General features: G+C 37.4%; 1 protein-coding gene across 1 annotated transcript in view; it reads right to left on the reverse strand.

The window, feature by feature from the left end:
* Positions 1 to 12,023, reverse strand: part of DGCR2 (DiGeorge syndrome critical region gene 2) — a 52,970-nt gene that overhangs the window by 27,820 nt on the left and 13,127 nt on the right. The window contains exons 3-4 of the mRNA XM_026091862.1: positions 7,146 to 7,178; positions 2,302 to 2,424 (exon numbers count right to left, since the gene is read on the reverse strand). Of these exons, the coding sequence (XP_025947647.1) occupies positions 2,302 to 2,424; positions 7,146 to 7,178 (156 nt within the window). The remainder of the gene's footprint in view (positions 1 to 2,301; positions 2,425 to 7,145; positions 7,179 to 12,023) is intronic.

Consider the following 12,023-nt stretch of genomic DNA (forward strand, 5'->3'; position numbering starts at 1 on the left):
TATGACTTTTCACAGATGTATTACTTTCCCCAGCATAAAAAACCTTATCCCTGTTCGCACATTGGTGGTCTAAATTAAGCTTCTAGCACAACTTCAGGACTGTACTTTTCCAAATTTATTTTGACCTCAGATTTACTTTTAACACACTGTTAATATGCACATCCGCACACCAACTTGTCCTTATTCTTGACAGCTCTGAATAACACGTGCCCTTCAATATCTGTTTCAGGTCACTGCTATCCCACCAAATTTTTGTTACAGGTATAGTATAGTTTTACATCCTACACCAGTAGTTCTTGTTCCTCTGGTTTGCTGGCTACACTCCTTGCATTACTGTGCAAATATCTCAGTTCTTTCATAAACGCCACACCCAGCTTTCTGGCTGTTTTACTGAGTACAGCCCTTTCACCAATTACTTATCCAATTACTCTTCTCATCAGCTGGAGTACTTTCCTTCTCTATGCTGTCCATCATTTTCCCCTTTAATACCCTTTATATATGTTACTCTCCTCTTCCTGTGTACAGACATGGAGATGGAGCAAGTCTCTCCCACTCATCTCCTCTGATTTCCTAATTTAAAGCTCTTCTCATCATGTGAGGCCAGACAGTCCCATGAATCCTATACCCCAACACACAGGCAGAGCCTATTTGTTGAGAAATGTTACTTTTATAAAACTCTTTTCCTAGCCAAACACCAAATATTCTTCATAACTCCAGTCCTTGAGTCATCATCATCCTGTTGTCATTTTTCTCCTTTCTTCTATAGCAAGGTATTCTGTGGGAGACTGCACGAACAGTGCCTCCATGCAACAATTTAAATTGTTGACTGATATACTAGACACCAGGAGAAGATAAAAACTCTGTTTTCCACTAAGGACTCCGGATGTTCTAATATTCCCACAAGGCAAAACTTCAGTGATTTTCAAGTAAATTAGAATATCATCATGACTCTGCTTTACCCATCGACTAATTTTCGTTGGCCTCCAGAATTTTTAGATCCCTAGTCCTTCACATTTGGTCAAAATTAGCTAAAAAGGACAATGAGTAACAGCACAAGTATAAAAACTTCCTATTTTCAGGATATCCACGCTGAAGATTAACATTAAGTACAAGTCATCTCAAAGGTATAGCTTAATTTGAGCGTCCAGAAGAAAGTAACAAGAGGGTTTTTTTTCAAATGTATATACACACACAAACTACCCAAAAATCTTCTAAACAGAGCACTGAATACATTTTAATTCTGTATGCAGCACAGTTTCAAAGTTCAAGTGTTAGACTTACTTTTCCAATTCCACTCAAAAATATGAATATTTAGAAGAGCTTGTTCCTATAAAACACTTACGTTACTATTTTGTAGCACCTCTGCAACTAAAACAGCTCAAAACTCACAATGATGGACTGAATGCTGTGATGACACTACCATGAAGTTCACACGATTCTCTACCAAGCAAATCAGGCAGCTTAATGGCAAAGAACTTCTGAAAACAGTTCTTGAATGCTGTTTAGTCACATCAGAGAGATGCAGATTTTGAATTATAGCACAATTAAATTCTAATTGATGCTTTCAGATTCCTGCTTCACTGTCCTTAGCAAAAAAAATACAGGCTCCTTCTTCATTTTAAAACACATGGTGGGGGAAATTGGACTGGCCAGTTTTTCAAGAACACAAATGAAAGTGTTCAAATTTGTGAATCTGTTTTCAGAAAATCTTTTGAGAGAGCTCAGTATGCACAAGTTTAGCAGAGAACCACTGCTGGGTGATAAGCTCCTGAATGCTTGTATGACCACATGAGTTTACTAAGAGTAAATACACCAGTTTGTTTGGCAGATCAAAGTTCTCCACATACGCACACGAAGCGTAACCAGCACAAGAACAAAGGAACAAGCTCTCTACCTAGTTCAGCAACATCGCCCAGCACAGCTTGAGTGATATGTTCATACAACTAAAACTGTAATTCAGAATGTAACTGCAGGCCTAGATGCCATTTTGGTTTAACTGCAACATAATTTTTCTCTGACATGGGTGTCTTTCTAGACTACAAACTCTCCTCACCTCCAGAACACCTACTCAGACTGCAAGAATAGAAGTATAATTCAGGCAGCTGAAAAACTGCTTGTAGCATTAGCCACACAAAGCGAAGAGATGCCAATTCAAACCTTATAAACAAGAGGTACAATCCTACCAAACAAACTCCCTTTCCAAATAAAAATAAGCAAGTCATCTTACAAAGAGAACTGTCAAAGTACCACTGCAAAACAAACTGACTTTCAGAGATGAATGTTTTTCTCAGCTTTACTTACCTGGACAATCAACTTCATCACTCTCATCCTCACAGGTGGGCCATCCATCACACTGCCAGTTTGAAGGGATGCACTGGATGGTACCACTCCGACAAGCAAACTGCCCTGGGGTGCAGCGGAGCTCTAGGAATCAAGCAGAAAGTTGTGTTTTGTTTGAAGTGTTATTTATTCTCATAAGTCCACACATACTAATTGGCCCTTGTAGTGTATCACTGAAGATTAATAGACAAAAGCTTTGGATAACTCAGTCTGCTAAGAACAGCTTAGTTTCGTACCACTTCCATGTTTTAAACTGGACATTTATAATTTTAATAGACAGGAGGTCCTGCTTCCCATCTGGGATGCTGTCAGACATCCATAGGAAAAACTTCCTGATAAAAATACCACATAAGATCTACATGACAGATTTTTGGTGGATGCAGTCTCATCCACTTCAGTTCAGCTTTCCTAGCATACAAAAGCCAGTATTCGGATCTTACCACTAGCCTCAATGCCTACATTAACTTCATCTAGAAAGACTATGGATATAATTTAGTGGTAGAGTTTCCAACTTAGGGATTATTACTATGAATACAGGTTGATAATGTCAGAACAAAACATTTTCTGAAGTTTCTAGCATGGATTTTCAAAACCAATTCCAAAAATAGCAACATAGTCAGTCTTATTTCTGCTTCTTTCACATATTTGCAAACATGCTAGTGTCTTTAATGCAAGAGGAGGAAGGAGAATCCTCATCTGCAAAGTATTCCCAAGTCTAATTCTATGTTGGAAAGATGAGAGTTCTAGGATCCAAGAGCAGCTATCATCATTACATTACCCGTTTTACTTTTTGCAGGGCACAGAAGACTACTTGTTCACTTTTCTCAGAACCAAAGTTTAACAAGAATATATTATGGTAGTTTTTCAGAATAGAAGCTAGGTTATGCCATAAATTCAGAACATTATTTCCATTCCAGTCAGCACGTATGCCAGGACCTGGATTTGCACAGTTGTCCAGCTTAATTTAGAGCCCTTTTGTAAAATTATTTCTGAAATAATTTCCAGATTCATGAACCTATCTTCGTTTTCTAGCTTAAGCTCTTTTGTAGAATTCCTACATACAAGCATATCCTTTGAAGGAAACTGTCAATATCTGCAAACATGTAGTGCCTGCTTCTACAAAAGTACTGCCTACTTTCTGCCATTATACTGTCAGACCCAATTAGCATTATAAAAAGTACAGTGTTTCAAAGCTCTTTTATCAGTTCCATCTATCAAATGCCAAAACCTAATATTTCAGCTGTAATTTCAGTATTCCTCAAAATACTTTGCAGGGAAAATCTGCCAATACAAATGCTGCACAATTTTAAACTCATTTACAGATTGCAGGTTATCTGCCTGCAAGTCGCCATTAGCATTAATAGGCTCACCTTCGCACCAGACCATCATCATTCATCTTTCTTCAGGACAGTGGATGTCAATTTTCCATCCAATGTTTTTGAACAATTTAACATGTTTTACTCTCATTGAACCACAGTAATCCCAGTTAAGCTACATCTACAGAACCAGCACTATTTTTTAAGAAAGAAAATTCAAACTTAATTGTTTTAAAGTAGAACATGCTTATCCCTGATTTGGAAAGACTCAGGTAACTGTTTTGCTTTTTTATATACTAGGAAAAAATCTCTAAAAGAAAATTTAAAATGCAGGTATGTACTCTCTCATCCAGTTTACTACTTAAAAGAAGAAATTTTAACTGTAATTCTTGAAATGCATGTCTAAACTAAAAGCAAATCAAAACAAAGGTTATGTTTAAGTGTTTGGACACCATGAACAGGCAGAGTAAAAATCAGCCATCATCCATTCCCAAATGACAAACACTAATAATTGGCAGTTTACTGATAACAGGCTTCTAATTTGGTAGTAGTCTAAAATCCAGGTCTCTTTCAAATACATTCCTACATCAAAACAAAAATTAACAGTGCAAGTTTCTCTTCAGAACACAGACCTGCTCTTCTAGAAAAATAAAAACAGACATATCCTCTTAACACTCCACCTACTCAGAACAAACATTCAGGTCACAAAATAGCTAAGAACTCAAACAGACCTGCTAGACTACTACTGACAACAACATAAGTTGCAGCTAGACAAGAGCGTTCTGACCCATTTACAGAGCTCTCCTCAGTCCCTACATAGCTAACAGTGAAAGAGCACAGTAAAAATATAAAGAAATCTTAACAGCTTAGGTCATAATGCAAAAAAGTTATTTTCAGAACAAGAACTAAAGCATCTCATTTAGCCCAAAGAGAAAAAAAAAGTTTGTGACTAGGGGAATAAAAGGTTAAGTTTCATTTGCCTAATGTAGCAAGAGAGAAAATTAAAGAAAAAAAATGCACTTTAAGTTGGAAGAAATACAAGTCATGCTGAAATTCAAACTATTCAAATTTTAAGTTCACAGAAAAGCATCACCTCTACAATAAATCATTGGAGTTCACTTTACCATTTTAATGCAATGTCAGCATGAAGTGTAAGGTTTCCTAAAAAGAAACTTTATTATTGCCATTTAAGGTATGGAAGTTACACTGGAGGCTGTGGTAGATATTTAACATTTGAAAGACTATGTTTCGCCCAGCTACAGGTTTCCATTATACCTGGTTGCAGGTATGACAAAATTCAGTTCAAAGTTCAACGCTTTTAATAAACTCTTGACTTTTTTATTACTTGGTTTTAACGTAAGTCACACATGCAACCTGTGAAGAATGCTATTCTGCAGCCTTATGTTTCACATATAAGCACTGTAAGACATTGAGCGCATGGGAAAAACTGTAAAGAGTATTTTTGGTCTTTCTACAGTTCAGTACATGCTATTACTATGCTATGTACAATTACATACTGACTGGCTCCAATAAAAGGATGACCCCATACTAATATTAGAGGGATTTAAAATGGCAATTACATGTCAGTGTCATTACTTTCTGTATTACAGACACTCCTCTATGAAGAATGTGCATACATGAAAAAAGTACAAAACATTTTTACTAAAACACCACTCAGAATAACCAACTGAATATTTTCTCCCAGTGGAAACGATGCTATGACTGATGAACTAGTTCTTTCAAAACAAAAAATGGGAAGTGCTATGCAATTTTACTGCAGAGAAAGTGTCACTGAAAGAAATACTGCAAAATGAAAATCCCCATACATTGGAAACATTGCCAGTAACACTTTCTGGACTATCTTAACCCTGAGCCAACATCTCCATGTATTACTGAACTACTTAATTCATTGCAGAGTTTCTCGAAGAGTTTCACCCTCATTGTTTTGCATGTTCTATTTGTTGCCTATTGTGGTTTAGCACGAATCAAACAGTATGCGATCACCCGAAAAAAACCTTACCACCTCCCTCGCGCTTTCACTCACCAAACGGAGTTCAGTCTGGACATACTCGGCGACCTGCTTGCCGGTTTATTTTTAAGACCAGCTCTTTCCAAAAGCCTCACTCCTGCCAGAGGACACTTTTTCACCCGCCCCTCCCGGAGCAGGGCCCCGGGGAAGGGCGGCGCTCCGCCCGCGGCTCGGCGGCGGGGCCAGGGGCTGCCCCGGGGCGCGCCGCCGACCGCGCAGCAGGGCGCGAAACAGAACCGGCTCGTACAAGGCTGCCAGGGCTTCCGAGCGGTGTCAGAGACAGCCCTGCCACGCTTCCGCACCCCAGTCACACAGCCCCGGCCCACGCTGTCCATACCTACTGACAGCGAGAAACACCGAGGAAGAAAGTATTTTAAACTATCACCTCCTCTCTCTCTTCCTGCTCCAAAACAAAGCGGCACTAGAAAGGTGTATTTTCTACCAGCTGTTAAAGCAGAAGTATCTTCTATTTTTGATATTGTTAGAGATTAGGTAATCCCCCAAATTCAGCTACGGTAAAGCAGCAGTTGCAGTAGAGGTGCATATACAACACTCGCTAATGGTCAGCAGTTGGCTAGAAGTTAAAAGATTTAGATGTCTAATTAGAAATGCAACCACTTCCAGTGTTCCTGTAAAATGTGATGAGTTATGTCAGCAGCATTATGACTGACATTAGAGATTCCCACATGAAAGACTTATTTTAAGGATCAGATACAGCCTCTTCTGTGTTATAGCACAAGATTTAGTAGACAGAAATCACATTTTAGAGCCATTAAATTTATTTGGCATTTGCAGAGAGGCAAGGAAGGAAAGTAAAACACTGGAAATAGCAACCATCGGTTTTTGTACTATACATAGTTCAAATTTACAAAAGATCGCAAAGTTCAAGTGTCTGAGAATGTGAAAACACTTAAAGCAGTGAGGTGTCATTATAGTCCCTTCAGTTTGCAGTCTCAAAGCACTTCCAGAACGTTCACCCTCAAAAATCTTGTCAAGTACTGCATCCTCTTGCAAGTGGTTAAAATACAGAAAAATTAAATAGCTTGCCACAGGCTACATACAAAATCAGCTTAAGAGCATAAATCACCTGTCCTGACTCCCAGTTCCATACTTTCACTACAAGACCATATTTCTTCGTTAAAATCTATGCAACTTCTCAGTTCACCAGCAAACTCCTACTTGAATGAACATTTGTCTTCCAGAAATATCAATGATAACCATGGCGTATTCTCTGGACAAGCAACAGTTTATTAAGAACTGCAAAGTGGCCAAAGGGTGCAAGAAAAAAAGAACTACTTAAGGGTATATAAAAGAAAATTTGAAATACAGATTCAGACTTTTTATCAGCATAACACATAACCCGATATTAAATTTACTGTCAGGTGAAGGTCAAGAAACCCAATACCAATCTGTTGGGACAAATTATCAGATAATATAATCTGTCCACATGAGACACTCACCTGAAAGAAGTCTTGCCAAAGCTAGTCGTGGACCTGTAATTTGAAATTTAAAAGAAAACTTACAAAACAGTTGGAAACTTAATCAATCAAACACCAGAAGAAAAAGGCAAGATTATAAATAAATTTAAACAGTGTCATATAAACAGGAAGTTTCCATCTACTTTAGCTGCCAAATATTATTTTCCCAAGTTAATCAATAACATAAAATAGACCAGATTGACTGATATAAAAATCTAGGTTTTATACAGGAAAAAAAGAAAAAAAAACCACTCAGCTTTCTCCAAGGTTGTTTACAGTTTTTGCAGAATGCTTTTGTTCTTACAAAGATCGTCACAATTACACATTGAATGCCAGGTGTTTTACAGCACTCATCACATATTTCAACACAGGGCTCAACTTTGGCAGGGGGAGGTGCACACATTAACCTCCAGATTTTCTGCTAAGCACTCAAAACAGGCATTTACAACAAGTATTAGCCACAGCTCGTGAATTCCAGGAAGGACTTCATCACAAATGTATATATTAAAAAAAAAAAAAAAGAAAACCACGACACACACACACACCACCATTTAATTTTAATTTCCAGTATAGCTTCACACGTTTCAAAAAACAAGCATCTTTTCTCCATTATAAACTGATTCAGGAAGACCTTGGAGGTTTAATCATCTCATTTAATCTTTCTGTCTAATTGAGAATGTTCTCCTTCTAGAAGGAAGCCCAAACACTGAAAAGTCACATGCAGCTTTCCTGCAGCAGATACACACTTGAAGTTGATCAGTATATGCTGCTCTGGGTGTTATAGTAACTGCTACCTGCATTTTCGGGTTCAGTTCAAGTTTTTTTTAGAGACTTTGCATTTGGAAAAGGACACTCCCCACTTTCTTTTAAACTGGGACCAATTTCTTATTCATTGTTCCCTTTTTTCCACACAAAAGCATGCAGGGATAACTATGACTTAGTTACCCAAAAGAAGGTTTTTTTATTTGAAAGAAAGGAAAAGGTCCTATATCCAGTATCTGAAACTACTTTTCATCAAACACAGTAAATCTCCTTCTAGGGCTTCCAATGTCAGATCAAGACCATCAGAGCCACACGAGACAGTGTTGATTTAATATAAGTTCACCTTGCTAGTTCAGAATTTTCTGAATGAATTTGATGAGTTAGCTTTGAAACAGCAAGCTTCAGATCAAATCAGATATTATCTGTCCACATTAATTCTAAGCCAAATCAGCTACAGTTTGTCCTCCTGCAACCAGCAAGATTACATGCTCCAACTAATTTAGCAGAAACACAACTGTGTGGATCTAGTATCAATGAATGTGGATTCAGGACCTCATAACAGTTGTTTGCCGACGAAGCTACTGCCTGATGTGCTTTCTTTATTTTTTAAAAGTTAGCTCTAATAGAAGACATTTTGTAATACGCTGGGATTACACACGTTTCCTCAATGGCAGGATAGCTAGTTTCAGCCCTGTGAACAGAACTGAGACCTTTATCTGAATGCCAGAAGCACCTTAATTACTGACCAGAATCACAGTCCTGACCCACAAAGAGCTGTACCAGCTCACAACAATACAGAGCTAAGAGAAGCAGCCAGGGGCAGAAAGAGTTCAAAGGGGGTTTGGCAAAAAACATCAAGCTCTAAAATTTTCTACCAAGCTACAGGAGCCAAATGCCCATGGATCTGAAGAAGCACCTTTCTAGTCTACAAGCACTGTTTACCCATCAAAACACTTCTCAAAGACAAGCTGGTAGGTGAATGAGAATGCTTTGAAACAGTCTTTATAGGATTATTTATCCTCCCTCAATTCAAGACTGAGATATAAAAGGAATTCACCCCAAATTCCAAATAGAAATGCCAGAGGCCTTGTCTGAGGCCTATGTATAATAAACATCTCCTGTAAAACATTAGGTGAACACAAAGTTCTCAAAATCTAAAATTCAACCTTACATTTCCAAGAGACTGAACTTTAGCATCTACAGCACCCAGTTAAAAAAAAAAAAGGAAAAAATAATCTTTAATGCCAAGTCTCTTCTAAAGCAGAAACATTTCAGTGACAGACAGAAGACTTCCATTACTTCCAAACCATGCATTCCTACTTCCGATACATGTACCACTAGCAGTATAAAAATTCAATGCTCTATCAATTCACTGTTTCAGAAGCGGGTAAATGCATGAACCAATATAGTCGGAGAGCTAGAGCTCTAAACTAAGGCAGTATTTGCTTTAAAAGACATACAGGCCTCAATTCAGGAGAATACTTCGACAGAAGGATTAAATCAAGTGACTGCTATCACTGATTAGGAAAGTTTGGGTTCTTCTAGCTGTAATGAGATAATCTTCTTTATTAAGAGAATCACCAGATGGTAAAGTCTGATATATTAAGATTTTTTTTGGTAGCTAAGACTGCAGATGCAAGTAAGGTTCTGAAGTCTATATGGCTGAATGCAGATTTGAATCTGTTTCACATTTTTTAACGCTGAGAAATGCTGCTTGCTCTTTTATTTACTCTGTTACTTGTTTATTCTTGTCTGCTGAGCTTCATTTCTATGGAAATTGAAATTTGAGTAAATGCACAAAACCAGCATTTAATGTTATTTCAATTATAAAGCTTAATTGAAATGCATGTATTGAAAAAGATAAACTTAAGTGTAAAACCATATGCTTCAAACTTTTAATGAACAATGGTAGTTTTACGTGTACCTCATACATACTTCACTTATTTTGGACACATTTCTCAAGACTGGATCTGGTAGATCCTCTGGCATAATCTTTATTTATAGATTGAAGGAAAACAAAAGACAAAAATGCTTCCTGCTTCTCAACCGAAAAGTTACTCATTGTGCCAAACTAGATGAATCAATCTATAAGAGAATATTCTGTTCACATTTGAAGAGGCAATTATTGCTATCAAAAGCTAATCAAGCATTAATAAAAACTCTAACTACAAGAGCTTAGGCCAGTAACTCTTCCTATTCAGATTTTCTTTAACTTGTCCAACAGGTCCTTCTTATATTTTATAATGGTAAACTTACATATTTAAAGTAACAAGTCGATACAGGTCTTCAGTAAGGTATCATTTCACATTTTAATATATTTAAGAATAATTCTATTAAAATTGAAAAGGTTTTTTTTCTTAAATCACTACTTTTATATATTCTGACCCAGGTGAAACACTATGAGCATGAATAGATCCTAGCATCTTCGGTAAGAAGCCTAACTCCCTTAGTACTTATCCCCTGGAGATTTCAGTCAACAACAGTGCTTAGTAAATAAATGCCTGCAAACAAACATCACAGACATTAGAAAACTCTGACCATCATCATTACAAAAAACATACACCTCTATCTAATATTTATGCTTAAGAAGAGGTATAACATAAGCAATATTCCTCTAGACCGGTATTCAAAATATTCTTAATAGTTCCAACACAGCAATATCACAATGGTTCTCTTTATTTAAATCCTCACCAGCAACCTCAGAAAACTGTCCTTAAACTAGTCTACTGCACTTGAAAACCACTTTTCTTAACTCAGAATCCTCTTGAGTCCACAGCTAAAGTTCCCTGGAGCAGGTACCGCATCTTGTACAGGACCGACCAGCCTGGACATAAACAGTATATCAACAGCACTGCCTTACTCAGCTGCTCGTGGTGGTCAGAAGTCACTTGCAGAAATAGAGTGTGCTTTTAATGACACAGTAGCAAAACTACATACTGCACTGGAGGATTTTCTGACATGGTCTCTGAAAAAGGTTTGCTTATTTTCAACTTGCTGCTGAGGTATAGAGCACCAGTGATCCCCAAAACTGCTTTCCAAAAAGTGAAGCCATACTTCAAAGATACTTCTTCTCAGCTATAGGTCTACAAATTTTCACTATCCACTCATCCCACAGCAAGTTTCTTTCTGCTTCACTAGATGAATCCTATTTCCATTACATTTCTTTAAATTTATCCTTACCGCTCGCTTCCACTGCTGCATTCAGTGCAACAATGGGAGTAAATTACTTTCTAACAAGGCCACAATCAGGGAAAAGCAGACCATGATAATGCCACCTTATTTTCATAGAATGGTTGGTGAAAATTCATAAGTCACCATCAGATAATTATCCATGCCATAGATGAAGCCATATTACTACAAGTTTCTCAATACAATTGCTTCTATTTTCTGTCCATCAAATTAAAAGCCTATAGAAGAACAGAGTAGTCCATTTTCATGTTCAGTTCCACAGAAAGATACAATGCTTGGCAGTTCATCCATGCTATTGAAAATGTGCTTAAACACAATCCTTTGGTCATGACTAACAAAAGCAAGTTACACAGCCTAGGTGTGTTCAGGAGCCTGTGAAAGCACAATTGTACATAGCACAAAGTCCGATAAACCAGAAGTCTTACTAGGATGCAACCACTACCATATCCTCAAATTTAATTCCAGCTCCTCAAAATTAGATTCTGAAGTTACAATACCATTTACTAGGAACAAATAAGTTCCCAAAATAAATAAATAATACATCTTATAGGCATCTGAATTTTCTGCATGACCTCAGCATGCAGTTTCATGAAATAATTAAAATTATGACAGCACTCCAGCATGAGAATATAAATTCTTAATAAATAACTCTAAAGAACATTCTGTATTGCTCATCAGTAGTGTTTTGTCATTGGAAGTTATGCTAGATGACCTCAAAATCCAGCAAAAGATTTTACATCATGTTATTAGCAGGCCACTCTCCTCCATCCCCTCTCACAGATACTACATATACACACTGCCTGAGCTTGGAACTGCCCCAGTTTCTCCTTGCTCACAAGTGTCATTCACTCCAATTCATTGTGTGCTCTTTGTCTGGAGGATAGATTCAATTCCAATAGTGAGAGAGAA

The sequence above is a fragment of the Apteryx rowi genome, unplaced genomic scaffold (genome assembly GCF_003343035.1).
Source record: "Apteryx rowi isolate R43461 unplaced genomic scaffold, aptRow1 scaffold_93, whole genome shotgun sequence".
In the NCBI taxonomy this organism is placed as follows: Eukaryota; Metazoa; Chordata; class Aves; order Apterygiformes; family Apterygidae; genus Apteryx; species Apteryx rowi.